The following is a 25,178-nucleotide window of genomic DNA, read 5'->3' as shown; positions in this document are numbered from 1 at the left end:
GAATCTGTAATAGAGCTCCTGCTGGGTTGTGGGTGCGCACTTTTCTCCAGGCGGCAGCGATTGCCCGGTGCAGGCCGTAGGGCTGGAGCACCTGCAGGCCCTCGCAGGTGTTGTAGATCTGCCGGCACACAAATATGAAGGCTCCGCATAGCGTCCGGGACACGGCGTGCTGACTGGGCGAGGACAGCTCTTCCCCCAGCAGCCTCGTGGTGAACTGAGCGAGGACGTGAGCTGCAAAGGTTCTGTACAGGAAAAGGGAAGCAGCCAATGAGGCGTGCACTAGCAAACGACACCCAAGCTAGCAAAAAGGATCAACCACAAATATTCTTGAGTCTCCTGCGCTCCTTGATATTGGGAAAATATTGCAATGTTGTAATGTTGTAAATGTGCTGCTGTGGAGGCCATCGATACGGTCACGCCGCCTCACCTCTCACTGCGGACGCCGACGACATTCCTCTCGCACAGGAAGAGGGACAATCCTCCGTCAGCGCTCGCGATGCGGGCCAGGACGTCGGCGATGAGAGTCAGCGACGCGGCCGAGGATTTTACTGCAGCCTGAAAACCGCAGAAGGGATCAGAGATCGCAGCCTGGTTGGAAGAGCAGGAACCCTGGATGGGATCCGCTTCTCTGCAACAATGTTATTCACCGCCCGGTTACCCACGGTTACAAATAATCATCCCAGATCAGATCTAGACTTTGATGATTGTACACATCTCGCTGGGAGACATTCTGTTAAAAGACGACTTAAAACAAACAAAACTAAATAATAATACTGTGTAATAGAAGCCTGATGGGACCTAATGCTGACATTTCTAGTGATGAGCTGTGAGAGTGACCTGTGGTCTGCTGAGCTGAGCTGTGACAGGAGCCAGCAGGACCTCCATGACAGCCGTCTGGTAGAGACACTCCTCAGCACACTCCTTCCTCTCACACATCATCCACAGCACCTCCGTCACCAGGCCGCTGGGCGACAGGGAGTCTGAACGCACAGATGGGATGTTAGGATTAACAAAGGGAATCATGCTGTCATGGCTGTACTGTGCAGTTTCCAGTTTCAAGGATCACAAATAAGTTCAGAGGAAAACAGAGCAATTTACTTCCTCACTAACTTTCTGAGAAAATAATGACGAGTCACTCAGAAAAGCACAAGAGAACCCAACTATATTTCCCAGAGTGGCTCTAATGGTCTCTACAGCCGTTACAATATGCAAAGTGGATAATAAACGATGCACTTGCTCCTCTCAGGGGGGGCACAACAGACAGCTTTGCTTGTTCCAGGGAAAATATGAAGTCTCTGTTAATACAGCGTCAGACTTTATGAGACCTATCCAACTGTTCCTTCAGGCCTCAATAATAACAAAATGTAACACATTACTTCAAATAAACCTTTGCCTTTCCCTTTAGTTTACACCTGCTGCTTCAGCTCTTTTAGCATTACATTTCGCAACAGCAGGATTTCTTTTGTCCTGTCTGGTGATGCTGCTTCATCACCGGACAGTTAATCAGTCTCTGTGTTCGTCAGCATCAATCTGAGCCGCACCCACATTATAACCACCAGTAAAAGCTGTTCTATGGCTCATAGGGAGGCTCAGGGCCTCTGCCCAGGCTAAGGAACCAGACTCATCATCCGGATGGAAGCTAGCACGGCCCAACCTGGATGAGGTGGTTTATGTCAGCGCCCCACCTGTAGCTGGCGAGTCACAGCGCGGCTGTTGGTACATGATGTTAATCAAGATGATGACCAGCTCCGTCAGGCTGACTGGATCTGAAAGACAGGGCTACAAGGTCAAACCTTCGGTTCAGGATATGGTTCCACCCTAAGGGAGAGCCCATTCAGGGAACATTGCACTGCCAATCTCAGCAAGACTCAGTCAGGAAGGAACGCACGCCAAAAGAGCGTCAATCATTGGCAAGTGAAAACTGCTCAGACAGACTGAGTCTGTTTTATGGGCACCATTTGAAATTGTAAAGTGAATCAGTTGAACTCTTGTCTACAACTACAATCAAGCTCCTTTTGTTGTCTAATCAGGAGGAGTGACGTTCCAGCGAAGACAATAAAATACAGCCAGCAAATAAACTGAAATCTCCCGCTGCCATAAAAAGGAAACATGCTTGATTGAGTTGTTTGGAGCGAGGAGATCGATACCAGCCCGACATCAGCTGCTTATCTTAACTGCTCCTCACACAGATTGGGATTGAGAGGGACCGTAAACTCTGTCCGCTGGAACGTTTTCATGTCAGTTGAACAAAAATGAAATCCAAGGTATTCTAAATCACGTCCGACGCTGTGCACGGGAGCGTTTGTGGAATGTTGCAGAGTTGTACCTTTGCGCTTCCTCACTTTGATGGGGAAAAGCCGTCTCCCGTTTTTATAGAGGAGCACTTTTCCCAGGAGGCACAGGGAGTGAACAAAGAGGGCATATTCCAGCTGCTGTCCGGAGTAAAGCCCCCACTGGGCTGAACCTGAAACATCCACAGACAACAACTATTCAAAACAGACCATGTGGGCTGGAACAAGGCAGGAAAATCTCAAAGTAATTCATGTCTAAAAACTGTGTCTTGCTCAGTCAGAGCAGCAGAGGCATCAGATTATCAGCGTTAGTCGTAATCCCACATGCTCCCGTCCGTATGATGCTCCTCTTTTACTGCATCTTTACAACCCGCTGTGATGTAAGTCCCGTTATCAGTGTTCAATGTGGAACCTGCTGTTCCTAAACATCCTGACCCAGGACACAGCAGCCAGGCACGTGGATGCTGGCGCTTTGACGGGTCTGGGGGAACAAAGCCTGGGCACTGGCTTTGGCAGATGTTCTGACTGAAAACCATGACGTTGCATTTGAATAAGAAAGAAAAACCACGTTTAACTGGTTAGGACAGAGATGCATCCTAATAATGAGCCTCCTCTGCAACAACAATGCTCTTTATTGATGATTCACACCAACGTTACAGAGGCTCTCTGGCCCATTATTGATGATCAAATATGGCCCACCCACCATTAGAAGGGAGGCATTTGCTGTTCTAAAGTGTGTATTGTGGTGTGCCCGACGACCTGTTTAAGGGAACATCGCAGGAAGTACACATAACTTTTCATTTGTGAGCAACTTTGTCATGTCCAGATCCTCCATTAGCGACACTGCTAACACACTTTTGTTCTTGCTGTCATGCACCTGTTCTGACAACGAGGGGAAGAGCACACGCTTGTTCAGTAAACTGGAACGTCTAGACACATTAAGCAGCTGCGGCGCTGCTCTCTCATCGCCGTGGCTTCTGTTGCTTTGCCTGGCAGGATGTATTCAATTAGCTTTACCACGGACGCCCCCCCCCCCTCTCTGCGTTTACTGAGAGGAAATTAGAGAAAAGAGACTGATACTTTACTGCTGCATGACCCACCGAGTCGGCGCGACTCCACTGACGCGGGATGCTTTGCTTCTGCCGGGGATCCTTCAGAGGAAGGGCTGTAATGGAGACACTGCTGCAGAGCCGCCGCAATCTGAAAGGGAGGAATTCATGTGTGATTCTGGGCTGACTGAGTAAAGACACACGCCTGTTTTAAAGACCTTGGGGATCGTTGACACGAGAGGAATTTTGCCCCACAGTCTTCAGCCGGAGCGTGTTGACACTTAAATTACGCACAGCCGATTCCTCAGTGGTTCAGAGATAAAAGACGTCTGGGATGGAACGCTCAAAGTCACATCCATACGGCCCCAGAGCTGCGTTAGAAGACCTGAGCTGAACAGAGTCGACGGTGGGTGTCGGCGTGCTTTCTAAACACCCGGCACGACCCTGAGACTCTCCCCAGGCATCAGCAGAATGCTGAGAGGCTTTTAGAGGCTTTCAAAGGTCATTCACCTACTTTCAGCTGTTTAACAGCGTACTCTACAGTTGCTGGGACTTCTCAGACTTGTTCAGTCGGTTCTTTAGGGTTGCAGACCTCTCGGTCAGAAGAGCAGGAGCCAGAGGAAGATATGTGCTCACCACTGACTTGTATTTGTTCTGCAGCAGTCTGAGAACCACGGTCCGACTGTAGCCTCCGTGCTGAGGGAGACAAGCACAGAGAAACGTAAGAGAGAGGAGAGAAGCAACACAATCACAGCGCTGGGGAAAACACACCATCCACTTTTTAAACCAGGTGGCTCTAACATCTAGTAAGGCCAGGAGGTGAGCAGGCTCCAGGGCTTTCTCCGTCCCTGGGGGAGTGTGCTTGGGATGGAATGACAGCAGAGAGAAGGTGCTCTCAATCACGTCCTCCATGTATCTGGGGAAGAGCGGAGGAGTTATCTACTGCTCGTCACTCTCAAGCTTTTTTTTTTTTTGCACAGAATCTTCATCTGTCGGCAGAATCAAAAACTCACTTCTCAGGGTGGCGGATCCAAAATGCCGTCACCTCTTTCTGGAAGTCGTTCATCAATCGAATCTGAGGCGAGAAACACGGGGGGGTGTTGGAACGCGCCGGAGTGCCGAATAAAATACTGCAAAACCCAACCTGTTTGAGAAGACGGCTGATTTCAGGTGTGGTGACGTCGATGGCAGCCGAACCAGCTGCAAAGCTAAAGTTGTGAGACAGAAAGGTCGACTCCACACTTCTGGCTGCAACACAAACATCTCATTTATTACAGGCAGGACACCATAAATGCTTCCTGTATTATCAGCTCATTCAAAATCAGCCTCAGACCTGTAATTATAATGCAGAATGAATGAACATTTGAATATTCTGAGTAGGTCACAGGTGGATCCTAAATAGCAGAGCATTTAACCACCCCAACCCAGACAGCAGCACACTCTACCTAAGATGGTGTAGAGCTCTCGGGTCATTTTCAGGGGAGAAGAAGAGAAGCTCTTTGCAAAGAAATGCAGCACTGCATCCTGTAGAGGTCGGGGACATGGACACACTTACAACAGGCAGGATTTACCAACACCAACCAAATCCGCCTCTTTTTCTTCACTTTACGGTAATGGTGAAATCCTTTTTGTCCGTGCGGCACTGACTGGTTTAAATGTGCTTTATAAATATAGTCGACCTCAAAAGTACCAAAGCAAAGACATAAATAATGACAATTAATAACATTAGTCCCTGAGCTGTCGAGTCTTGGGTGAAGCCTCTAATGAAGTGTGGCAGGACAGCATCATCGCGTCAGCTCAAACGATTTGCAAGAATAACGAATCCCACTGATGTAATGTGAGGATGTCTGGGCTCACGCTGAGGTCGGGGTCCGCCAGGGCTGCTGCCAGGTGTTTATGCAGGCTGCTCCCGTTCTCACAGCTCAGCACATCTGAGGGAGGCGCAGAGCAGAGCGCCTGCAGGGCTTCCCAGCGCACCTGAAAGCACACGCACGTTGGTTCAGCGCCCCAGCGATGATCGCACCGATAGAGGCGCTTCAGGGGCCCGTTGTTTCGTGGGGGTCCGCCAGCAACAGGGCCAAAGAGTTAGCAGCTAACACACTCATTCATTGTTACCCATTCATTGATTCACACACTGGCAGAAGAGCCTGTAAAGTAAATATAGCTCTACTCATTTCATGAAGCTATCCATCAGCAGTGGTGCAAAGACATGACAGCAGCAGAAAAATGCTGCTTCATACAGAAAACTCTCCATCATGATCAGTGGGACCCAAGCACACTAACCCTAACCTAGAGGAAACTCTAAACTTTGGAACTGGCTGAGAATTTTTACCTGTTTGGGCCAGCTTGGGTCAAGTTGTTCAGCCAAAGCTTGCACTTGCTCCTGTCTGATGAAGGTATAGCTCTGGAGAGGCAAGGACAAAGAAAGAAAAAACCTCAGTCATTGACAGCGATATGATGTGTCGTACCAACCGGGCGAATTTAACCTGATTGAATGAGGAGTCACTGTCAGAACAGTTGTCGTTGTAATTGTACTGGCTGCTGGACTGAATGTGCTGCTTCTCTTGGACTAAAACCTCCTTCTGCCTCTGATCCTCCTCACAGTTCTTGATTAAAGACTCCACCACCAGGCTCATGCTGTTCTTCAAGGTTTGCATCATCTGCTGGTACCTGTGCAAAGGTCACAGTGAAAACACACTGACACAATATGTTTTTCATTTCCAGGGTGAAAAGAAACATATTTTTACTTAGATCATGGCTTGGATACAGTTTCTGGATAAGAAAGTAGGATTGTGGTCATTGCGCACATCAAAGGCAGAAACTGAAACGTTCAGACGATTCCATGTCCTGAGGGCATTGAATGCATCGTCTCTTGAAACGTTAAAAATGTACATTTTTCTCACTCTGCTGAACCTCTAGTCTTCTGGGTGACAGCATGGGTGAAGGCTTCAAGATGCGAGTCTATGGCATGTTGGCCATCTCCTCTGATCAACGTCTTGGTTTCATCCTCCACCACAGTCCCCAGTGAACTCTCAACATAGCCACGGAGGTATTTTACAAAGTCATAGCTGCAAAGACAATAAAAACTGTATATTTTAATGGTGCCGCATGAAAAACAAAAAGAAACTCGGTTCACATGCTGATATTAATCATCACTTAACATGATTTCTGTTGCCTGTTGGACTGTCTGTACCCGAATCTTTTCTCCGAGTGTTTTGGGGGGTTGCAGTGGAATCTTTTAAGTGAAGATTGTTACAATATCTAGGCCTTTTAATTAAGGGACCGATATAAAGTTATTGAGGTCATTTTGAGGGTGAGAAGCACATCCAGGTCACCAGTCTGATATCGAGCAAATCTAATCTGCCTATTTGCAATTCATAGTGTTACTTTAGACTATTGTGAAGTGTGTGTGTGTGTGTTTGTGTGTGTGTGTGTGTGTGGGGGGGGGGGGGGGGGGGGGCAAAGGCCACTGTATCCAAAAATAAGTCATATTCAGGCCCATAAAAAGGTCTGTGATCAAACGTATAGCCTTGATGGGGCCAATTAGCAAATTTAACCAAACCTGTTTTATCATCATTCTGTGAAAAAATGTAATGAAAAGGTTTAGTTTCTATTTCCCATTTTTACTTGTGGAAGTTTTTGTCGGTCTCCTCCAGGTGCAGCAGGACCTCCTCAGCACTGCCCGTTGATGGAGCAGCGGTGATCTTGTCACTGATGCTTCTCAGGAGCTCCTTGAGCAGAAACCCCATGTCATCGTCAGCTGACGGCTCCGACATGTTCCGTGTTGGACCTTCAGGAGAAGGAGCGACGTTACGGCCGAGAAGCACCGCTGGAGCCCGATGTGATGCGTCCAGAGCTGAGGAATGGTTGCTGCTAATCCATGAGGAATAGAAGTGTTAGCATCTGGATTCAGTAAAGTAACGACGTGATACGATCGTATCGTAGAAATCAGCTATTTATATCTCAACATAAATGTTTCCTGCACAAATACAAAATATAAAGCGAAGATTGTAGCTTATTGCTGCTAAAATACCATTGTAGCTCAGCTAGCTTAAGACAATGGCTAAAAACTATGCTCCCGAGCGAATCTTAAATCCTCCTCTTACAGTATATAAAGTACATACATACTTCCGATTTCTAAAAGCTTTTATTATGTTAATATTGTTGAAGACGCTTGCCTGTTGCTGTCACGTCTCTATGGAAACGTCTCATGAAGGCAAGCTGCGTTGCATTGTGGGAGTCCTTCGTGAACATCCGAATTATGGGAATTTATACAAAATCTATTTAAAACGTTAATAAAGGATAACAGGGGAATGTCGATAAACGAGGCAAAATCTATCTTGGTGGTCGCTGCGATTAAATAACATAATCTGAGTTTTACAATCGCTGGGTACGACAGCGCTAAATGTGCGCGCTATGATGCCGCGGCTTTACTAGCTGCTCTTCAATGCATCACAGTTGCGTATGAGGTCACCTGAGGCAATGTTTGCATGATGTGCACCCTCATACATCACGTCGTGTCCTAAGGAAGGCGAGTCTGTCTTAACGTCATAAAGTATGCTAACAATTGTCCCATCACGGCATCCGTAGACACTGGGAAGTGACGTGTGAAAGAAGGCGGGGTCTGCATGAAGTCTCGTCCTGCATTACGTAGATGTCGAATATTGAAGTTCCAAACGGACGCGGGGCTTTCTATATATATATATATATATATATATATATATAGGGTTATCATGTCGGGTAATCATGGTGTAAAGAGAAAGGCTGTGTGTATGTGTATGAATGCATTCATGTATGTATGTTGTGGTGGTGGAATAGACTAGTTTCTGGTCCACCCCTAGTAGCAGGAGGGGATGCCACTGCCGTAAAACCGGAAGAAGGAGGCCTCAGTCGCCGGAAGAGGGAACCGGTGTAATTCTTCGTACATTTAATCTATCAAGATCAGAGCAAGCTATTGCGTTCACTAAGGACTTCTTGGCTGGTCAAGAGAGTGAAGCTGCTTCTTCAGCTCAGGCAGATTACAGCTGACAAGCATCGATGACTGTCGGCCCTATCCCCAAGGAACAGGGTGCTTTTGTCATTCTGGAGTGGTAACCTTACCAATGTCATAAGGTAGTTCACCACCCAGGCCCTCAGCTTTGCCTGCAAAGGCAAGTACAAGAGGCTCTTCCTTGACAAACACCCAGTTCTGCCTCCGGGGGGGCAACATCCAGGATTTCCTGTACCTTCTCAACTTTGCCTGTATCCATCTGTCTATTGATGTTGCATTGGTGACTGCTTGGTCACCAAAGACTTCCCAGTTCCATGGCTCGAGGGGATTGTATCAGGGCTTCGCCGTGTCCATACAGAGCATCATCTACAGGGATGCTGACTTTGGCATGTATGACACAGGCAGGGGTACGCGTCCAGACCCCGGGAAAGCCCACATGGTGGAGCTGCTGTTTGTTGGTCCAAGATTGCACATGATCAAGGGTCCAATGTGCTCAGAGGCATGTGTGGCGCTTCTGTGCTGGTTCTTTACGGTGAGCTGTAGCAGTTCATCTAATTATTGGAACGTCACTGCCTCTTTTCTATTTATTCAGTGTTGTGCCTTATTTGAAGGAACAATTTTACGACCTCAACCATTTTGTATCCTGATGTTAAATGTTCCTCATCCTGGTATCAATGCATTCCTCAAAGAAACAAGTCAAAATCCTCAAACTTTGTCTGTTTTCTACCATTGATGGTTTCTGTCACACAATCCTGTAACACAAATAAATTAGACTTTAAAAACACACACACACACAAGAGCATTCCAGACAGCTTTACGCTTGCGTTAAAAATTTACATTGTCATCAAGACACCTTATGGTAAACCTGGAACACCCCCGGCTTTGGCACATGCACGATAAACACATGGGTAATACACACAAGGCAGGGTTTATTCTATGGACACAGCATTCATTTAAATGACGTTCCAATCAGATAGAAACTGCAACAGCTCAAAATGGCTTTTGTTGTAAAACTATTTCCAGATGGTTATTGGTGCATTGGTACCTCATTCCAATGATGGGTTTGTCCATGGCAACCCCAGCATTTTAGCTATGCTAGTTTGAACTGAATTTTAGTTTTGGGACTAAAAATATTTCATAAATTAATAGGAAGCCCACATCAGCCCTGCAGTTGGACTTGGAATACCTTCAATGATTTTACCAATTGCTCCTCTTGCTTTTGCTTTTTTGTTCTACTTTCTGTAATTCACATTTCTTTTTAAAGTCAACTGTTCTTTTAGTCCACTTCTGGTGTGTTTTGGAATCACTTTAATTTTGCATAAATGTTTCTGCATTTCCTTAACTGCTTAATAAATAAATGAAATTAAAGCATCTCTCCAATAAAGGACTCCTATACTCGTGCATAATTTCTCACCAATTATAAAAACAATTTAGTTTCAATTACTACAATGGAAGGACCACCTTATATATTTTCTTAGTTTTAATTTGCCAAATCTCACAATTGCAAATGTAAACTTAAAAGCCAAAAAAAGTCATGTGGTATTTAAACTGTATATCACAACTTTATCGTGCATCCAAGAAAACTGCGCCCGTAATTAATCTCTAACTGGTTTATTTTCTTTTGCTTGTCAAGTCTATTCTTTGATTTCAAATATATAAAGCCTTTTCGATGACGTCGATACTGCCTCGATTGTTCATGACGAATATCCAAGGTAGTTTTCTCTGTCAACTGGACTGGGTTTCTTCTCTTGAAGACGTTTCGCCTTCTATCCAGAAGGCTTCTTCAGTTCTGAAATCGCTGGGGAGAGAGCTTGAGAATATATAGCCCCTGTGGACCATTTGCATGCTAATGATCCGGGTGGTCACCTGAGAGTCGTTAGCAGGGTCGTTGGTCGGGTCGTTCACCTAGTTTCTGTTGAGGTGTCTCCCCTTTGTCTGCTGGGTCACATGGTGATGAGTCACTGGGTCTCCTGGAATGGTGTGAATGTTTGTTTTGCTGTTGGAAGGAGTGGAGGACTGCATTGTATGTGGGTGATAGGAAGTGCCTCAGGCCACCACCTCTGTTCAAGGATGGTTTCTCCAATTTAACATGGATAGCTTCCTTAACCCCCCTTTCAAACCAGCGGTCTTCTCTGGCCAGTATCCTTACTTGGCTGTCCTCGAAGGAGTGCCCACTCTCCTTTAAGTGTAAGTGGACTGCTGAATCCTGACCCGAAGAGGTGGCACGTCTGTGTTGTGCCATTCTTCTGTGGAGAGGTTGTTTGGTTTCCCCAATGTACAGTTCCTTGCATTCCTCCTGGCACTGTACAGCATAGACAACATTACTTTGTTTGGGTCTTGGTGTCTTGTCCTTTGGGTGTACTAACCTCTGTCTGAGAGTGTTGCTGGGTTTGAAATGAACCGGTATGTCGTGTTTCTGGAGGATCCTCCTAAACTTCTCCGAGACTCCAGACAGGTAGGGGATGGAAACGCTGCGACGTTTGTTTCTCTCCTCCTCTCCTTCGCTGAGGTCTCGCTTTCTTGAGGTCCTGGTGAAGGCCCAGTCTGGGTAGCCACATGTTTTGAGAGCTGTCTTAATGTGGTCCTGTTCCTTCTTTCTGCCTTGGGATGTGGTGGGTATTTCTCTGGCCCGGTGTTGGAGGGTTCTGATCACTCCCAACTTGTGTCCTGCTAACGACTCTCAGGTGACCACCCGGATCATTAGCATGCAAATGGTCCACAGGGGCTATATATTTTCAAGCTCTCTCCCAAGCGATTTCAGAACTGAAGAAGCCTTCTGGATAGAAGGCGAAACGTCTTCAAGAGAAGAAACCCAGTCCAGTTGACAGAGAAAACTACCTTGGATACAATGACCTGGATGACTGAGAATTTACACAGACTTCATGACGAATACAAATCAGTCACATCTGCGCGTGCGCACAGTTCCGCGCATGCGCAGAAGGGATGTGGAGCAGCTCGTGTTCCGGGTACAGATCAGGCACTGACGACAGTTTTTACATGTTGTTTCTGGTGTAGTTGAAAGTTCATGAGAAGATTGTTAAGTGGGTCAGGGGAAATGTTTTCTTAAAACGCCGTTGGTCGTAGTTAGCATTAATTCCCTCAGATTTAACCACGGACGCCCTTTAAAAACAGTGGCTGCGCTACTATGGCGGCGGTTGACAGCTTCCAGCTTTTGTACAGAGAAATTTCTCGATCGTGCAGTTTTTACTATGAAACCCTGGCCCTGGTCGGGGCTCTTTACGCGGCTGGCACAGCTGTTCTGCTCCTGAGAGACTGCTGCACCATGGTCAGGGTGCATTTCCTGCCAAGAATGATCCCGACCAAGAGGTTAACCCAAAGATTCGGAGACTGGGCTGTGATCAATGGTACGAATGCAACAGGGAAGAAAATTACTTCACGTTGTAGATTTGCTCGTCAGGCTGTTTGTGCAAAGCACTATTGTTCACTGGTCTTTGCCAGATGCTTTGATACTGTCGTCACCACTGACCGGAGGTGTCACCTTCTTCCAGGTGTATCAGAACCTGTGGCCAGAGCATATGCAGAGGAGCTGGCCCGGAACGGTGTCTGCATCATTTTAGTGGGTCCCGATCACCCAGCCCTCGCTGACATTGCTTCATCGCTCATGCACAGCTACGGAGTGGAAGCCGTTGTCGCCCAAACCGACTTCCCCTTGGACCAGGCGGCCTGTAAACCCATCAAAGAAGCCCTGAGGGGTAAAGACATTGGCTTCCTGGTGAACTGCGTGGGTCACCCCCTGCCCTCCCAGAACCTGTTAGAGACACCAGAGCAGCACCTGTTGGAGTTGGTGAATAACACCATCGCCTCGGCTACTCTGATGGTGCGCTTGGTGCTGCCGGGGATGGTGGAGCGCAGCAGAGGAGCGGTGGTCAACATCTCGTCCAGCGCCTGCTGCAGACCTCTGCCTGCACGAGTGACGCTGACCGCCTCCACTGTGAGTTACGCCGGGATATCGGCTGATATCGGGCCAGACCACGGGCTGTCAGGCATTCCTGTGTCTGCGTGCACCTCTGTGATCCCAACAGTTGTCTCCCGTCGTCTTTAGGGCTACCTGGATCAGCTGTCAAGAGCTCTTCACTTTGAGTACAGCGACGCCGGCATCTTTGTTCAAAGTCTGACTCCTTTCCAGGTACGTTTTCTCATTGGGGGGTTTTAAAAAACCAAATCTATTTCTGGGGTATTTTGCTAAGATAGCTGCTGGTGTCGTCGGTTTCAGACCCTTTAATTTAGTGGGAATCCTCCAGGCGGACGATCAGACCGCGTCTGCATCTATTGACGCGCTTGCTTGCTTTTGTGGGTAGCTTGCTTTGCCTGAGCACCAGCCTTCATCATCAAGCTGCACACGTTCAGGCTGGTTCACACCGAAGCCGGAGGTCTACGCTCGCCATGCCATCTCCACTCTGGGCGTCTCCAGCAGGACCACAGGCTACTGGCCCCACACCCTGCAGGTCACCGCCCAACCTGTGAACACTCCACCTGTGTTGAGAAAAGTCAGCACGTCTGTATAACTTCTGCTTCTCTCTGCTTCAACTTCACAGTGGAGACTCATGAAATGTGTTCCGGAATGGATCTGGGTGTTTGGATCACGGATGCTCGTCGGCTCGTGCTGAACATCAGCATCACCTGTCTTTTGGCAGCAGAGCTGGCTGTGTTACTCTCCCACACTCCTTTTATTACAGATTATATATTATATTATTACTATAGATTCCTGACAACCTGACGCTGCCTGACTGCCGTCACCCGGGAACCTGTTCCCACCGTAGGTTTGTAGGTTTTGATCATGAGGAGATCAGACATGTGCAGACATTTCATCTAGAAACACCATCTGTTTCATCTGTTGGCGTCCAAGATGGCAATTATGGGATGTTATTGTGTGTGTGTGTGTGTGTGTGTGTGTGTGTGTGTGCGTGCGTGTGTGTGTGTGTGTGTGTGTGTGTGTGTGTGTGCAGCAGTTTAAAGCACTGGACAGCATCTGTGAAGTATCTTGTAGGAAAATAAAGCTTTGCATTAAAGTGGACAGATGTCACATCATTTGCTGTCGGTCACTGATGCCGTGTTCAGATCCATTTCTGGGAGGGGGGGGGGGCAGGTTACACCCCTGGATGAGTTGCCAGCTCATCACAGGGGCCTCTGTGCCTGGCTCAAGGGCACCTCAGCAGTGGTCTGAAGGTGCTTTGGGGTTACACCGAGGACCCACACTGAGCTACCGCCGCCAGGTGGGCGTGAATGATGGGCGTCACCGAGCCGACGCCATGGCGGACTTCAGCCCCCCCCCCCCGTGGGAAGCTGGTTTCCGTGATCCAGGCGGCATGAATGGATTTCATGCTGAAACGTGAGGGAGGATACAGTTGTGGAAAAATACCAAAATAAAAAAAGATATATAACTGCAAGTAAATATTCTTAAAACTAGAATATATGATAGAGTTCAGAAGCTTCTATATATTATATATTTTAGATAGGGGTCAAACTTCTTACATTGACAGCAATGCGGATAAAGACAACTCTTGATTTTATACGTTTCCATAGCAACAAGGGTTCTTCATTGGCCAGTTATTGACCTCGGCCTTCAGCCGTCCCTGAGGGGCAGCAAGGACCTGATCCGGAACACCAGGGTCCGGCTCTCAGGGACCGACCAGCTGACAGCGGCCATGACTGGGATGGAAGCGTGTTTCCATTATTCCAGACTTTTGATTTGTTGGGAGCTCTTCCTCAGTGTCCTTCGAGATAAGTTGTCCACCAAACAATGACTGTTTCTTCACTCGGGCGCCTGGTGCACCTCCACACACGCTCCCTGCTCACAGCTCTTCTCCAGCGTTTGTTCAGGTAAGTGGGTGAAGTCAGCAGCTCTGTGGGCTGTGATGGGACTTTTGTCCAGTTTTATCACATCTCAGGTTTTAGGTTGCAGCTGAATGTGGAGATGGAACTCTGTGGTATCATCTGAACACCGAAGGTTCCTGAAAGGTGGCACAACGTTGCCGTCGGCAGAAATGTGTGATGACGCTTCGGAACAACAAGTAAAATCGAATTAAACTCGTGGTGGTCGACAGCGAAAATCTGGGATGTTACTGTGATTTAAAAGGAACAAAGGATGATTTGAATTCTTTGCCTCCATTTTGTCCTGGCAGCCTGTTTGAGCCTCGCCTGGTGTCAACCAGGGTGAAGCTTCCCTGTTGTGTAGCCTCCAAATCAGCAGCTGCGCCTCCTATCAGAAAACTCCCAACAAACTCCCAGTGTCCTTGCTAGGAATCGCTGCTGTCTGTCCTGACTTTCCAGCCAACAATGATTCCTGTATCGCCTCCACGGAACATCCAGTTCAGGAGGAACAAAGCGTTCAAGGATTCCCTGGAGGTGCACGAGCCCCTCCTGATGAAGCCTCTCACGCCTCACTTTCTCCCTCAGGAAGCAGATCCACGGCTGAAATGGGCGAGTGGGATTTGTTGGGCCGCCTGTTGGATAAAGTGCAGAGTCACTCCACAGTTCTGGGCAAGGTTTGGCTCACCGTGCTTTTTGTCTTCCGCATCCTGGTGCTGCAGACCGCCGCCGACAAGGTCTGATCACGCCCTCACCTCTCTGCACGGGCTAGGGAAGTCTTCCTGTTGTCTGTGCCTCCACAGGTGTATTTGTGTCTCACCTCTGCTCTCACATCTGTCCAGGTGTGGGGTGATGAGCAGTCTGACTTTGTCTGCAACACTCAGCAGCCGGGCTGTGAGAACGTCTGCTACGACCTCGCGTTCCCCATCTCTCACGTGCGCTTCTGGTTTCTTCAGATTATTGCCATAGCGACGCCGAAGCTGCTCTACCTCGGCCACGTCCTCCACGTGATCCACATTGAGAAGAAGGTAGAAGCTTGATTTAGACTCACCTGCTGAAAAAGGCTCATGTTTTGCTGTTAGCAACAGAGACGTGCGGTCCTGTAGGAGGTTTCTGCCTGTTAACGGACGTTTTTCCTGCCACTGTTGCTTCTCCGGAGGTCAGGCTCTGGGATTCTGCAAAGCTCCTAGAGACCAGCTCGGCTGTAGCGGACGCCATGTAAATAAAGTTCAGGTGGCGGTTAACTTGAGCTAGTTAGTTTTTAGCGGTAACCTGGTAACGCAGCTTTACGGCAGAATTTTGCTTTTTTGTATTAATCCATCACGCTCTGATTTCTTCAAAGGAGAAGGAAAAGATGAAGAAACAGGCCGAGTTGGATGCTCAGGCGTGTCTGTTCCTCAGGACCTACAAAGTTCCCAAGTACATCAAAAGCTCTGGCAAGATCAGCATCCGCGGCCGCCTCCTGCGCAGTTACACCTTCCACCTGCTGGCCAAGATCCTCCTGGAAGTTGTCTTCATCGCCGGCCAGTACTTCCTCTTTGGCTTCACCCTGGACTCTCGCTACGTCTGCCAGCGCCACCCCTGCCCCCACAAGGTGGACTGCTTCCTGTCCAGGCCTACGGAGAAGTCGGTCATCATCTGGTTCATGCTGGTGGCGGCAGTCGTCTCCCTGGCCCTCAGCCTGGTGGAGCTGTTCTACCTGTGCGTGAAAGCGACGAAGGAGTGCATGGCGAGGAGGCAGGACTACACGGTGACGCCCGTGACGCCCCCGGTTTCGGGAAGGAAAGCTTTCAAAATCTCCGATGAGATGATCCAAAATTGTATCAACCTGGAGCTGGAGCAGCATAAAGAGCAGAGGGGGGGGAAGAGGATCACCGGCGGGGCCAACGAGGTCCCCAGTATCATCTCACCTGACAGCAAGAGCAAGGGGGAGGTCCGTATCTGACGGACGGAGCCACGCCCTTTATCTGACCCGCTGGGGCACTGGGGCACTGGGGGGGGGGCAGCTTATTCAAATAGTTCCACGTTACATGGAAGGAGAGCTTTAAACTAGCCGAAAATGCTCTTTTATTAGCATTGCTCGCTACAGCTACATTATATGATCATTATGGTTTGTCATTTTTCAGTTTTTTTAATTGATGTATATATAAAACAATGCATTTCTGTGCTTTTGATGATGTCATGGTCTGATTTTCATCAATTTGTAACATTCGCTATAAAAATGGTGACAATTCTGATGTGACTCCCAAAGATGGACGGAAGCTGCAGAGACAAACGAGCTTAATCAGAAATACACCAATACACAGAAACTTAAGGAAGCCGATCGTACGTCTAAAGGAAATTCAAGACGTTGCTACTGCAACCCACCACCAGGGGGCAGAGGAAAGCTCTGCCAGCTCTTTTCTCATCCAGCTTTAACTATTTCTTACAATCAATTATAAACTGATCAAGAAAAAACAAAGTGAAAATTTGTGAAATCAAATAATCTTCAGGTGCATTTTTAATCTCAACTTCTTTGCCTGCATTTTTAAGCTTCTGAGTCATTAAAGTGTAATAACAACAGTGTGGTTGTCAATTATTACACGCCTCCGCCATCGTCTGCACAACGTGACGGCGCTCACGCCAGTTGTGCAATCCCTGACCTCCAGCCACTCGTATCCAAGGTCCACCTCGACATTAGGGATTCAGCGAGCGGCTGCGAGTCCTTCCTGAGCAGGTCAGCAGGTAGGAAGCATCTCTGGCTCCTCCGGGCTCTTCGCTCTTATTCACTGTCTTATTAGATGCTAACTTAGATGCTGCTTGGAAAGAAACTTTACAATCTTTATATTAAGATTTGGGGCTTTTTAGAGAAACAATTTTCCCTCCTTTCTTTATCTGAGACTCAATTAAGTCTTTTTTAGTAGATTCTTAGAAGTTCTGAGATGTTTAAATTCGTAGAAGTTATTATTTTTATGCTTTCAATCATATTTTTGGAAAAATATTCACGTCTCATTGGCGTGAGGCTTTAGAGTCTGGATTTAAGCTATGCTCATGTTGATTTTGTAGGAATTATTGACCATAGGTGAAGGGTTCATGGGGCAGAGGCACGCTGCCTTAACCACGTCGTAAAAGAGGGACAAATTAGCCATTTTTAACACGGCAGCGTATCGACCGGAGGGTTCGTGAACGTCTCAGCTGTGTCTGTGTGTTTTAATCATTTTAATGGAAAAGCTGTGTGAAACCATGTGTGGGAGGACATGGAGGACATAGATGGACGTCCGTCCACGGACCCCTTTAAGCTGAACATCCCAGAATGATCACTGAGAAACAAATTTCTTCTTGTGTTTCCCAGCACAGAATATTGCCTGATATCAGACACCAAGATGGGAGACTGGGGATTCTTATCGTCCTTGCTGGACAAAGTCCAGTCCCACTCCACGGTCATCGGAAAGATCTGGATGAGCGTCCTCTTCCTGTTCAGGATCATGGTTTTGGGCGCCGGCGCCGAGAGCGTTTGGGGCGACGAGCAGTCGGGTTTCATCTGCAACACTCAGCAACCCGGTTGCGAGAACGTCTGCTACGACTGGACCTTCCCAATTTCGCACATTCGCTTCTGGGTCCTCCAGATCATCTTCGTGTCCACGCCGACGCTGGTGTACCTGGGCCACGCCATGCACATCATCCACAAGGAGAACAAGCTGAGGGAGAAGCTGCTGAGCCCCGGCGGGAGCCGCCTGCTCAAGGTGCCCAAGTACACTGACGAAAAAGGGAAGGTGAAGATCAAAGGAAACCTGCTGGGGAGCTACCTGACCCAGCTCGTGTTCAAGATCCTCATCGAGGCGGCCTTCATCGTGGGCCAGTACTACCTGTACGGCTTCATCATGGTGCCAATGTTCCCTTGTTCCAGGGAGCCCTGCCCCTTCACCGTGGAGTGCTACATGTCCCGTCCCACCGAGAAGACCATCTTCATCATCTTCATGTTGGTGGTGGCCTGCGTCTCCCTGCTCCTCAACGTGGTCGAGGTGCTCTACCTCCTGTGCACCAGGCTCAAATGTGCCTCCAGGTCCCGCGCACAGAAGCTCACGTCGGCGGAACACCCCGCCACCCTGCCCGCTCCCAAATGGCCGACGGTGGACGATGCGCTCATGCAGAACAAGATAAACCTGGAGAAAGAACGCGGTCAGAGCATCGGCGGGAACCTGGATGGCGCCAAGGAGGAGACGCAGCTGCTGCGCCATTAACCCTTCGTCAGACCCACGCCAGCATTCAAGTGTCCTATATGTGCTTCTGACCCCGCGAGTGTCTGTGGAGCCACGTTGGGGACGTCGGCTTCATTCTCAGCCCATCGAACAAATCCAAAGTGTGTTTATGTTCTGCTAACATGCTAATCTGTACGGGGATCTCACCAGGGCCCAGTTGTGAACGTGTCCTTTAACTTATTGCCATGTTGATCCCTCATGATGATGATGATGATGATGATGATGATGATGATGATGATGATGATGATGATTCTACTGAAGAGGTTGTTTTTACTGCCAAGGCAGAAGTTTTATAGTTTCTAAATAAATGAACATTTGGATGGAAAATGGACTCGTCTCGTCTGTGGTGATGATATCGAGGTGACGCACATCAAATATCCGCCGCAGGAGCGTCAATAATGAGCTGGGAGAGTTGAATCCCAAAGTTTGAAATGAATTTCATATCTGATTCCTCCAGAAAATGTCAATCACAGACAGACGCAATACACAAACTTGGGAAAGATCAATATATGGAGAAAAGAGAACAGGGAGTCACCTTGATTAATCATTAAAGCCAAAATGGCTTTATCTGAGTATCAGGGAGGTGGCGGCAATAGCGTTACATATTAGCTTTTAAATTCAGTCATTTTTAATGGATGAGAATGTAAGAATGTTCAAATTTAATCATAAATCTCTGCGAGGCCCAGAAAGCAAGAAGAAATTCAGATTCCCTCAGCAAAAGAATGTATGAAACCAGATTTTCTCATCTAAATCTAATATTTTCTCTCTCTCTCACACACACACACCCACACACACGCACACACACCCACACACCCCCACACACATCCTTGTATTTCTACCTCTATAGAGACATGACCCGGCTCGCCCCCTAACTCTAACATCCCAGCTCACCCCCAACCACAACCTAAACCCAAACCCTTCCTCAACCTTTGAGCCACGTCTTCTCCCTCAAACGGTCCCTTGAAGTTGTGGGGACCAGCCAGAATGTCCCCACTTCACTATCCTGTCCTCGCTTTGCTAGTAGAATCAGTATTTTGCTACTCATCATGTAGCTGTACACACACACACATAAACACACAGAAAGAGTTCTGATCTACGTATCGGATCCATATCATAAATACAGATGTTGGTGCCCTTTGAGTCCTGATCAAATGTTCTGTACTGGAGAGTTTTATAATGATCAAGATGAAATGATCCTCTATGAAATAGGAATGATCCGCTCTGATTAACTACCATTAATTACCTACCCTGTGATAATAGTGATCAATTACAGGAGTCTCAGGAAACCTTCAGCTTTACGGCCCTGACAATCATTAACCTGCACAATCCTGCCGGCGCTCTGCCAAAATCTGTCAACACCGACCTTTTATCATTTTCAGATGTCCCGGCAACGTGACCCGTCCAGCTCTTGCGCAACGCCATCCCAGCTAAAGTTCAAGGTGCCGTGGTGGGACCGGCACAGTGCTCCTGCGCCCGCGAGCCGCTCTGTGTTTCCGCCCAGGGGCCCTTTCGTGTCGGGTAAGAGAGGCTTTATTGGGGTTTGGGATCATCTGAAAAATACCCGTGTTGTAAAATGATGAATATAGTGGAACCATGGAACCAAAATGGAACAAAAGAACCGGTTTTTCTTTTAACGTGACGTAACTTTTGTGAAGTTCTTGATTCTGTCTGACATTGTCGTTGTTGTGGCTGAAGATTCGTGTGAGGGTTAGGGTTAGGGTTAGGGTTAGGGTTAGGGTTAGGGTTAGGGTTAGGGTTAGGGTTAGGGTTAGGGTTAGGGTTAGGGAGCTCCAGTTACTGGGTCACCACCAGGAATGTTTGAAATGATTCCTATTTAGGGGTCCGACTGTAAACGTTGGGGCTGATTTGATGCATCGGGGTGATATAATATGTTGTGACCACATGAGCTCGGGTGAATGAGGCTGGCGTTTGTTGCTCAGATCCTGCACCATGGGTGAGTGGAGCTTTCTGTCCTCTCTGCTGGACAAGGTCCAGTCTCATTCCTCTGTCATCGGGAAGGTCTGGCTCAGCGTGGTCTTCATCTTCAGGATCATGATTATTGGAGCTGGAGCTGATAAGGTCAGTGTCCGCATGCATATATTGTTTAAGTCATACTTATGCATTTATACTTATTTTGGGGTGTGGGGCTGTGTCTTGGAGAAAACGCGCCCTCTAGTGGCCACCGTTGTTCATGCAAATCTGGCTGACAGCTTCTGAGGCTGACAGCCTTTTCCTGCTGATGTTCCTCAGCTCTTTCCTCTTGGTTCAATAGAGGTTGTTTGACTTCTGTGGATCCTGCAGGTTTGGGGCGATGAGCAGTCCAATATGATCTGTAACACCAAGCAGCCCGGCTGTAAGAACGTCTGCTACGATCACGCCTTCCCGATCTCGCACATTCGATTCTGGGTCCTCCAGATCATCTTCGTCACCACACCCACGCTGGTCTACCTGGGACACGTCCTGCACGTCATCCACAAAGAGAATAAGATGAGAGAATACATGAAGACTCACAGTCAGAGCAACCTTGCCAAGTACCCCAAGTACTCTGATGAGAAAGGCCACGTGGAGCTGAAGGGCAACCTTCTGGGCACCTACATAACCTCCATATTTTTCCGAATCATCCTGGAGATCGCCTTCATCGTGGGGCAGTATTACCTGTACGGGTTCATTATGGACCCTAAGGTGGTCTGCTCCCGGGCCCCCTGCCCCTTCACCGTGGAGTGTTTTATGTCCCGTCCCACCGAGAAGACCATCTTCATCCTCTTCATGCTCGCAGTCTCTTGTGCTTCGCTTTTACTGAATGTAGCAGAACTCTTTTACTTGTTGCATTTCCGCTTAAAGAAAAGGTCCAAAAGTCTTCCGGCTTTGTCTCTTGCCATTCACCCACACTTCAACAGTGAGAGCAAGGCCTAGCGGTTCCCCCAACGCTGTCGTTGCTCTCACCGTTTTACCTGTTTATTCATTTTTACTCTCCGATATATAAATAAAACAGTGTTTTTTTTTACAATCCTTGTAAATCACAGAAATTAAAGAAGTACAGAAAATCTACAAAAACTGAAAAAAGAAAGTGATTCATATGTATTTTCTGTGGGTTTTTTCTTCTTTTGTTTAATATTTATATCAGAATGAACCTGTGATTGAAGTGACGTTTAAAACGGACGCTGTGGCCTGAGACCCTGAAGGGCCCGAAAAATTTGATTTCAATTTTCTCAACGGATTTTGCGCTCGTTTCACGAAACTGTTCATTTTACATTGCTGCTTATTCCTGTTGTTCCAGTTTTTGCATTTATTGTTGCATTACAGTTGTTCTAAATAAAGCCTTCAAATGTGGCTGCTTGTGTTGTCACTGTCACAAACTAAATACACATTTGGGATTAAAGGTAACTTCATTTTTGAACTACACTTGTAATTGTAATAACAATAATTGTAATAGAGATTTCGTTTTTTATCCCAGTAGCTAGAGGTCAAAAGTTGGGTTTTTAATGAGACATTTCACCCATTAATTAGTTCCCCTCATAATTCTGAACATGATTGATAAAAACAAAACTATTCAAATAGTTCAAGAAATTCTGAGTAAACACGAGATGTGAATAAATGTGAATATTTTAATACATCATTTTATTCCCATCCGCATCCTTTTGCCACATCATCATTTATTGAATAGGGTTAAATGCACCACATTTTTATTTTGCTGGAATTTATCGTGGCATCTTTTTAACGTCAAAGTATCTGATATGTAGTATTTATTTATATCCAATTTGCATTTAACGATTATTATTATTGTTGTTGTTGTTATTACCATATAAATAAAGTCTGCGTCGTGTTTTTCTGCGTTACATTCACCTCTAGGAGATGATGATCGCTGTAGTGTTTTATTAACCTTCACAATAGTAAAAACGTCAGGATAAAGTCCGTGTTTAGACCTTCTCGTTGCTTTGATCGTCGCTGTTAAACTCCGACGTCGCTCCAACACGTTGCTCTACTGTCTGTTTCTGGTCGGTTGCATCTCGGTCTCCGCGCCGCCAGGGGGCAGCACCGACGCAGATGTCGCTCCAACACGTTGCTCTACTGTCTGTTTCTGGTCGGTTGCATCTCGGTCTCCGCGCCGCCAGGGGGCAGCACCGACGCAGATGTCGCTCCAACACGTTGCTCTACTGTCTGTTTCTGGTCGGTTGCATCTCGGTCTCCGCGCCGCCAGGGGGCAGCACCGGCGCAGATGGACAGGAGGCACCGCCCACTTCCGACACCGCCGCACAATAACAACAACAGCTGGAAGCAGCCAAAGATGGCCGCCGCAACCATGGCTGGGCTGAGTGCTCAAAGGATGGAGAAAATCAAATTCGAATACTTCTCCTCCATAAACTCGATGGCGAGGAAAATAATGCAGGAGCGCGAGCGAATCAAAGCCAGACACGGGCCGACCTGGGAGAAGATGACGCCGCAGGAGCAGGAAAACGCCATCGACAGCGGGATCGTGGATCCTCACATCCGAGCCCGATACGCGATGCACAGAATCGACCGGGAAGATGTGGACTGTTACCCCAAACTCAAGATCGAAACGGGACAAAAAATCGTCCATTTCGGCGAAGAGGTACTAAAAAACCAATCGAGTGGCTAGTTGATGGATATTTGGGAGATTTGGTCGGCGGTGCTAGAGATGCTAACTAGCCGCGTAGCATTCCCAGCGAACGTCACTGGAATGTGACCTGGAATGTTGCTGCGGTCTCAACGGATTTTACTCTAAATGCGGAAAGAACACGAAATTCTGACGGCATGTAGGATGATGGGGTCTAAATGGCCTCTCTTATTTGTAAAAGTAGATTTTTTCTCCTGTTTATTTATTCCTCTGATCTGCATTTCACTCGTTTCTTACGCAGATGTCTCAGAACTATTATTATTATTATTATTATTATTATTATTAATATACCTCGACATAATATCGAGTTGGCCGGTGGGAAAATGCTCCATTTTTTCTCTTGTCGCTCTTGTTGCTTAAAGCCCAATAAGAGCATCATAAATCAAAGGAACCTTTGAGAATAAACGGACCCCTGCAGAACAGCGATGTTCTATAACTGTCAGGTCAGGTTTAGTCCAGAACCGAGCAGAAACATGCTCCAGTTTCTGGAATAAGGCTTATGTGGCTGTGAAGCTGGTCAGAATGGCACGTTTTTGACTTTCAGGATTCAATATTTGTGTGCAACATTGAAGAAGATACTTTAAAACATTTCAGACTCAAGAAAGCCCCCAATATTATATATTAGCAATTGTATTACAGATTAGCAATATTATACTAATTTCTGAAAGGACTGGGATCATCCGCCCACAGGCGAACATTCCACTCTTACGATGTCACCGTTCCTCTGCGTTCTAAATGTTGCCATTGTGTTAAATGTTTTGTGCGACCAATAGAAGCTCTCATGCTGCGTTCCTGGTCTCTTTTTCTTTAGGACATTACCTGGCAAGATGAGCATTCCGCCCCCTTTTCGTGGGAAACAAAGGTGAAATATTCATATTTATGAATCAGGGCTTCCTGGAGTAGCTCCACATTCTGTCCTTCCATCTTTCAGAGCCAGCTGGAATTCAGCCTGTCGGGTTCTGCGGATCAGGGAGTTCCGACCCTGCAGGCCGACCCAAAACCCGCAAGAGTCACACCGACGCCGAAGGTGCGACACGTGTGCACGTCTGCGCTGCTTCTCGTTGCTTTAATTTGGTTTAAGATTCTCAACCCTGATCGATGTGACGGAAGGTGTCTGTCAGCGAGGCGCGCAAGCCGGAGGAGGAGTCGTCCTTCTGGAAGATCAGCGCCGAGAGGTCCAAGTTGGAGAGAGAGCAGCCTGATTTCCAGTCGCTGACCCCGAGCCAGATCAAGTCCCTGGAGAAAGGGGAGAAGCCCCTCCCCTCATATCTGCGCCAAGTACGAAGGGAAGGTTGGAAAAGCAACTTTCAGCGCTTTGCTCACTGATCCTTCTGTTTCCTGCTTCTCTCAGGAGTCCGAGCCGGCAGACCCTCCCGCTCCTGCCAAATCCACCAAGCAGAGAGCACCCAAGCCCCCCGCTCCTCAGCCCCCCCCAGCCAGCGCCGTCAGCGCCACTCCGGCATCCATCTCCATCACGCCGAGCGCGGCGCCGCCGGCCAGCGAGCCCGCGGCCAGCGGGGGCTGGGAGCGCTCTCAGAGCACCCTGCCATCGGTCAGCAACACCCTGGATGAGATGTTCTCCTCCAACGTCTTGGCCAAGCCTCCCAGCACCCCCACCTACCTGGAGAAGGAGAAGAATGAGGAGGGGTTACCGTCCAGCCCCTCCTTTTCCCAGGTGAGCTGCTCCACGGTGGTCGTATTTGCCTCCACAGGCAACACTAACCCTAAAACAAACGTCCTTTAAATGCCCCCCCCCTCTCCCACTCCTCAGTTCAACACCAGCAGCAACATCCTGAAGACGGGATTTGACTTTTTGGACAACTGGTAACCCCCCGGCCCGGATGCCCTACGCTCAGGAGCTGGCGCCCCCCCACCATCACAAGGACGGCGTTGCCATGACCACAGACATCTACACCTCACCGTCTCTCCAACCGACCAGCTTTTCTCCTCGTATTGATCTGCGGGGGCTTGTTGTCTGTGCCCCCCCCACACGACCTTCACTCTCCCGGCAGCAGCCGATGTCGTTTCACGTCGTGAGCGGTTGTGCGTGGCGAGCGCGTCGGGCCCACGGTGATGTCACGCGAGGACCCCTCATCCTTTACACGCCAGATAAATATATATATATTCACTTGCTTTGTGGCCCTG

At 47.9% G+C, this 25,178-nt stretch overlaps 6 protein-coding genes across 13 annotated transcripts in view; 5 read left to right on the top strand and 1 right to left on the bottom strand.

The window, feature by feature from the left end:
- The window catches only part of LOC101078878 (protein broad-minded), a 36,769-nt gene extending 28,847 nt beyond the window's left edge, over positions 1-7,922 (bottom strand). The window contains exons 1-17 of one of the 7 annotated variants that reach the window (XM_029849806.1): positions 7,815-7,922; positions 6,968-7,213; positions 6,244-6,408; positions 5,827-6,010; positions 5,673-5,744; positions 5,198-5,317; positions 4,786-4,864; positions 4,485-4,588; positions 4,354-4,415; positions 4,112-4,256; positions 3,977-4,036; positions 3,377-3,491; positions 2,327-2,464; positions 1,686-1,766; positions 838-980; positions 428-555; positions 41-242 (exon numbers count right to left, since the gene is read on the bottom strand). In XM_029849806.1, the coding sequence (XP_029705666.1) occupies positions 41-242; positions 428-555; positions 838-980; positions 1,686-1,766; positions 2,327-2,464; positions 3,377-3,491; positions 3,977-4,036; positions 4,112-4,256; positions 4,354-4,415; positions 4,485-4,588; positions 4,786-4,864; positions 5,198-5,317; positions 5,673-5,744; positions 5,827-6,010; positions 6,244-6,408; positions 6,968-7,116 (1,947 nt within the window). In that variant the 5' untranslated portion in view covers positions 7,117-7,213; positions 7,815-7,922. Of the gene's footprint in view, positions 1-40; positions 243-427; positions 556-837; positions 981-1,685; positions 1,767-2,326; positions 2,465-3,376; positions 3,492-3,976; positions 4,037-4,111; positions 4,257-4,353; positions 4,416-4,484; positions 4,589-4,785; positions 4,865-5,197; positions 5,318-5,672; positions 5,745-5,826; positions 6,011-6,232; positions 6,409-6,967; positions 7,214-7,468; positions 7,490-7,518; positions 7,753-7,814 lie in introns of those variants that run through there. The other 6 variants (XM_029849809.1, XM_029849805.1, XM_029849810.1 and 3 more) reach the window with 6 other exon arrangements.
- Positions 7,923-11,270: 3,348 nt separating this feature from the next.
- Positions 11,271-13,377, top strand: LOC101079106 (inactive hydroxysteroid dehydrogenase-like protein 1). Its single transcript, XM_003976249.3, has 5 exons — positions 11,271-11,695; positions 11,840-12,282; positions 12,394-12,477; positions 12,650-12,796; positions 12,887-13,377. Exons 1-5 carry the CDS (start codon positions 11,476-11,478, stop codon positions 12,956-12,958), a joined length of 966 nt encoding a protein of 321 aa, XP_003976298.2. The 5' UTR covers positions 11,271-11,475; the 3' UTR covers positions 12,959-13,377.
- A 512-nt stretch (positions 13,378-13,889) lies between these two features.
- On the top strand, positions 13,890-16,721 carry LOC115253094 (gap junction Cx32.7 protein-like). Of its 2 annotated transcripts, XM_029850045.1 has the most exons (5): positions 13,890-14,171; positions 14,748-14,896; positions 15,002-15,187; positions 15,324-15,377; positions 15,502-16,721. In XM_029850045.1, the coding sequence occupies exons 2-5, from the start codon at positions 14,768-14,770 to the stop codon at positions 16,102-16,104; spliced, it is 972 nt and encodes a 323-aa protein (XP_029705905.1). In that variant the 5' UTR covers positions 13,890-14,171; positions 14,748-14,767; the 3' UTR covers positions 16,105-16,721. The 2 variants fall into 2 exon arrangements, with proteins under 2 accessions (XP_029705905.1, XP_029705906.1); XM_029850046.1 differs by lacking the exon at positions 15,324-15,377 and having other exon boundaries at positions 13,904-14,171.
- A 62-nt stretch (positions 16,722-16,783) lies between these two features.
- On the top strand, positions 16,784-18,724 carry LOC101078651 (gap junction Cx32.2 protein). The gene is made up of 2 exons (XM_011617171.2): positions 16,784-16,883; positions 17,491-18,724. The coding sequence occupies exon 2, from the start codon at positions 17,522-17,524 to the stop codon at positions 18,377-18,379; it is 858 nt and encodes a 285-aa protein (XP_011615473.2). The 5' UTR covers positions 16,784-16,883; positions 17,491-17,521; the 3' UTR covers positions 18,380-18,724.
- Positions 18,725-19,780: 1,056 nt separating this feature from the next.
- Positions 19,781-21,727, top strand: LOC115253067 (gap junction Cx32.2 protein-like). Its single transcript, XM_029849996.1, has 3 exons — positions 19,781-19,915; positions 20,338-20,476; positions 20,699-21,727. The coding sequence occupies exons 2-3, from the start codon at positions 20,348-20,350 to the stop codon at positions 21,308-21,310; spliced, it is 741 nt and encodes a 246-aa protein (XP_029705856.1). The 5' UTR covers positions 19,781-19,915; positions 20,338-20,347; the 3' UTR covers positions 21,311-21,727.
- A 909-nt stretch (positions 21,728-22,636) lies between these two features.
- c16h1orf198 (chromosome 16 C1orf198 homolog) overlaps positions 22,637-25,178 on the top strand; it is a 2,890-nt gene continuing 348 nt past the window's right edge. Inside the window, exons 1-6 of the mRNA XM_003976252.3 lie at positions 22,637-22,988; positions 23,845-23,895; positions 23,965-24,060; positions 24,144-24,311; positions 24,385-24,708; positions 24,805-25,178. The exon at positions 24,805-25,178 is cut by the window's right edge and continues 348 nt beyond it. Of these exons, the coding sequence (XP_003976301.2) occupies positions 22,683-22,988; positions 23,845-23,895; positions 23,965-24,060; positions 24,144-24,311; positions 24,385-24,708; positions 24,805-24,861 (1,002 nt within the window). The 5' untranslated portion in view covers positions 22,637-22,682 and the 3' untranslated portion in view covers positions 24,862-25,178. The remainder of the gene's footprint in view (positions 22,989-23,844; positions 23,896-23,964; positions 24,061-24,143; positions 24,312-24,384; positions 24,709-24,804) is intronic.

This window comes from Takifugu rubripes, chromosome 16 (genome assembly GCF_901000725.2).
Source record: "Takifugu rubripes chromosome 16, fTakRub1.2, whole genome shotgun sequence".
Taxonomy (NCBI): domain Eukaryota; kingdom Metazoa; phylum Chordata; class Actinopteri; order Tetraodontiformes; family Tetraodontidae; genus Takifugu; species Takifugu rubripes.
This window is presented reverse-complemented; position numbering and strand designations above follow the sequence as displayed.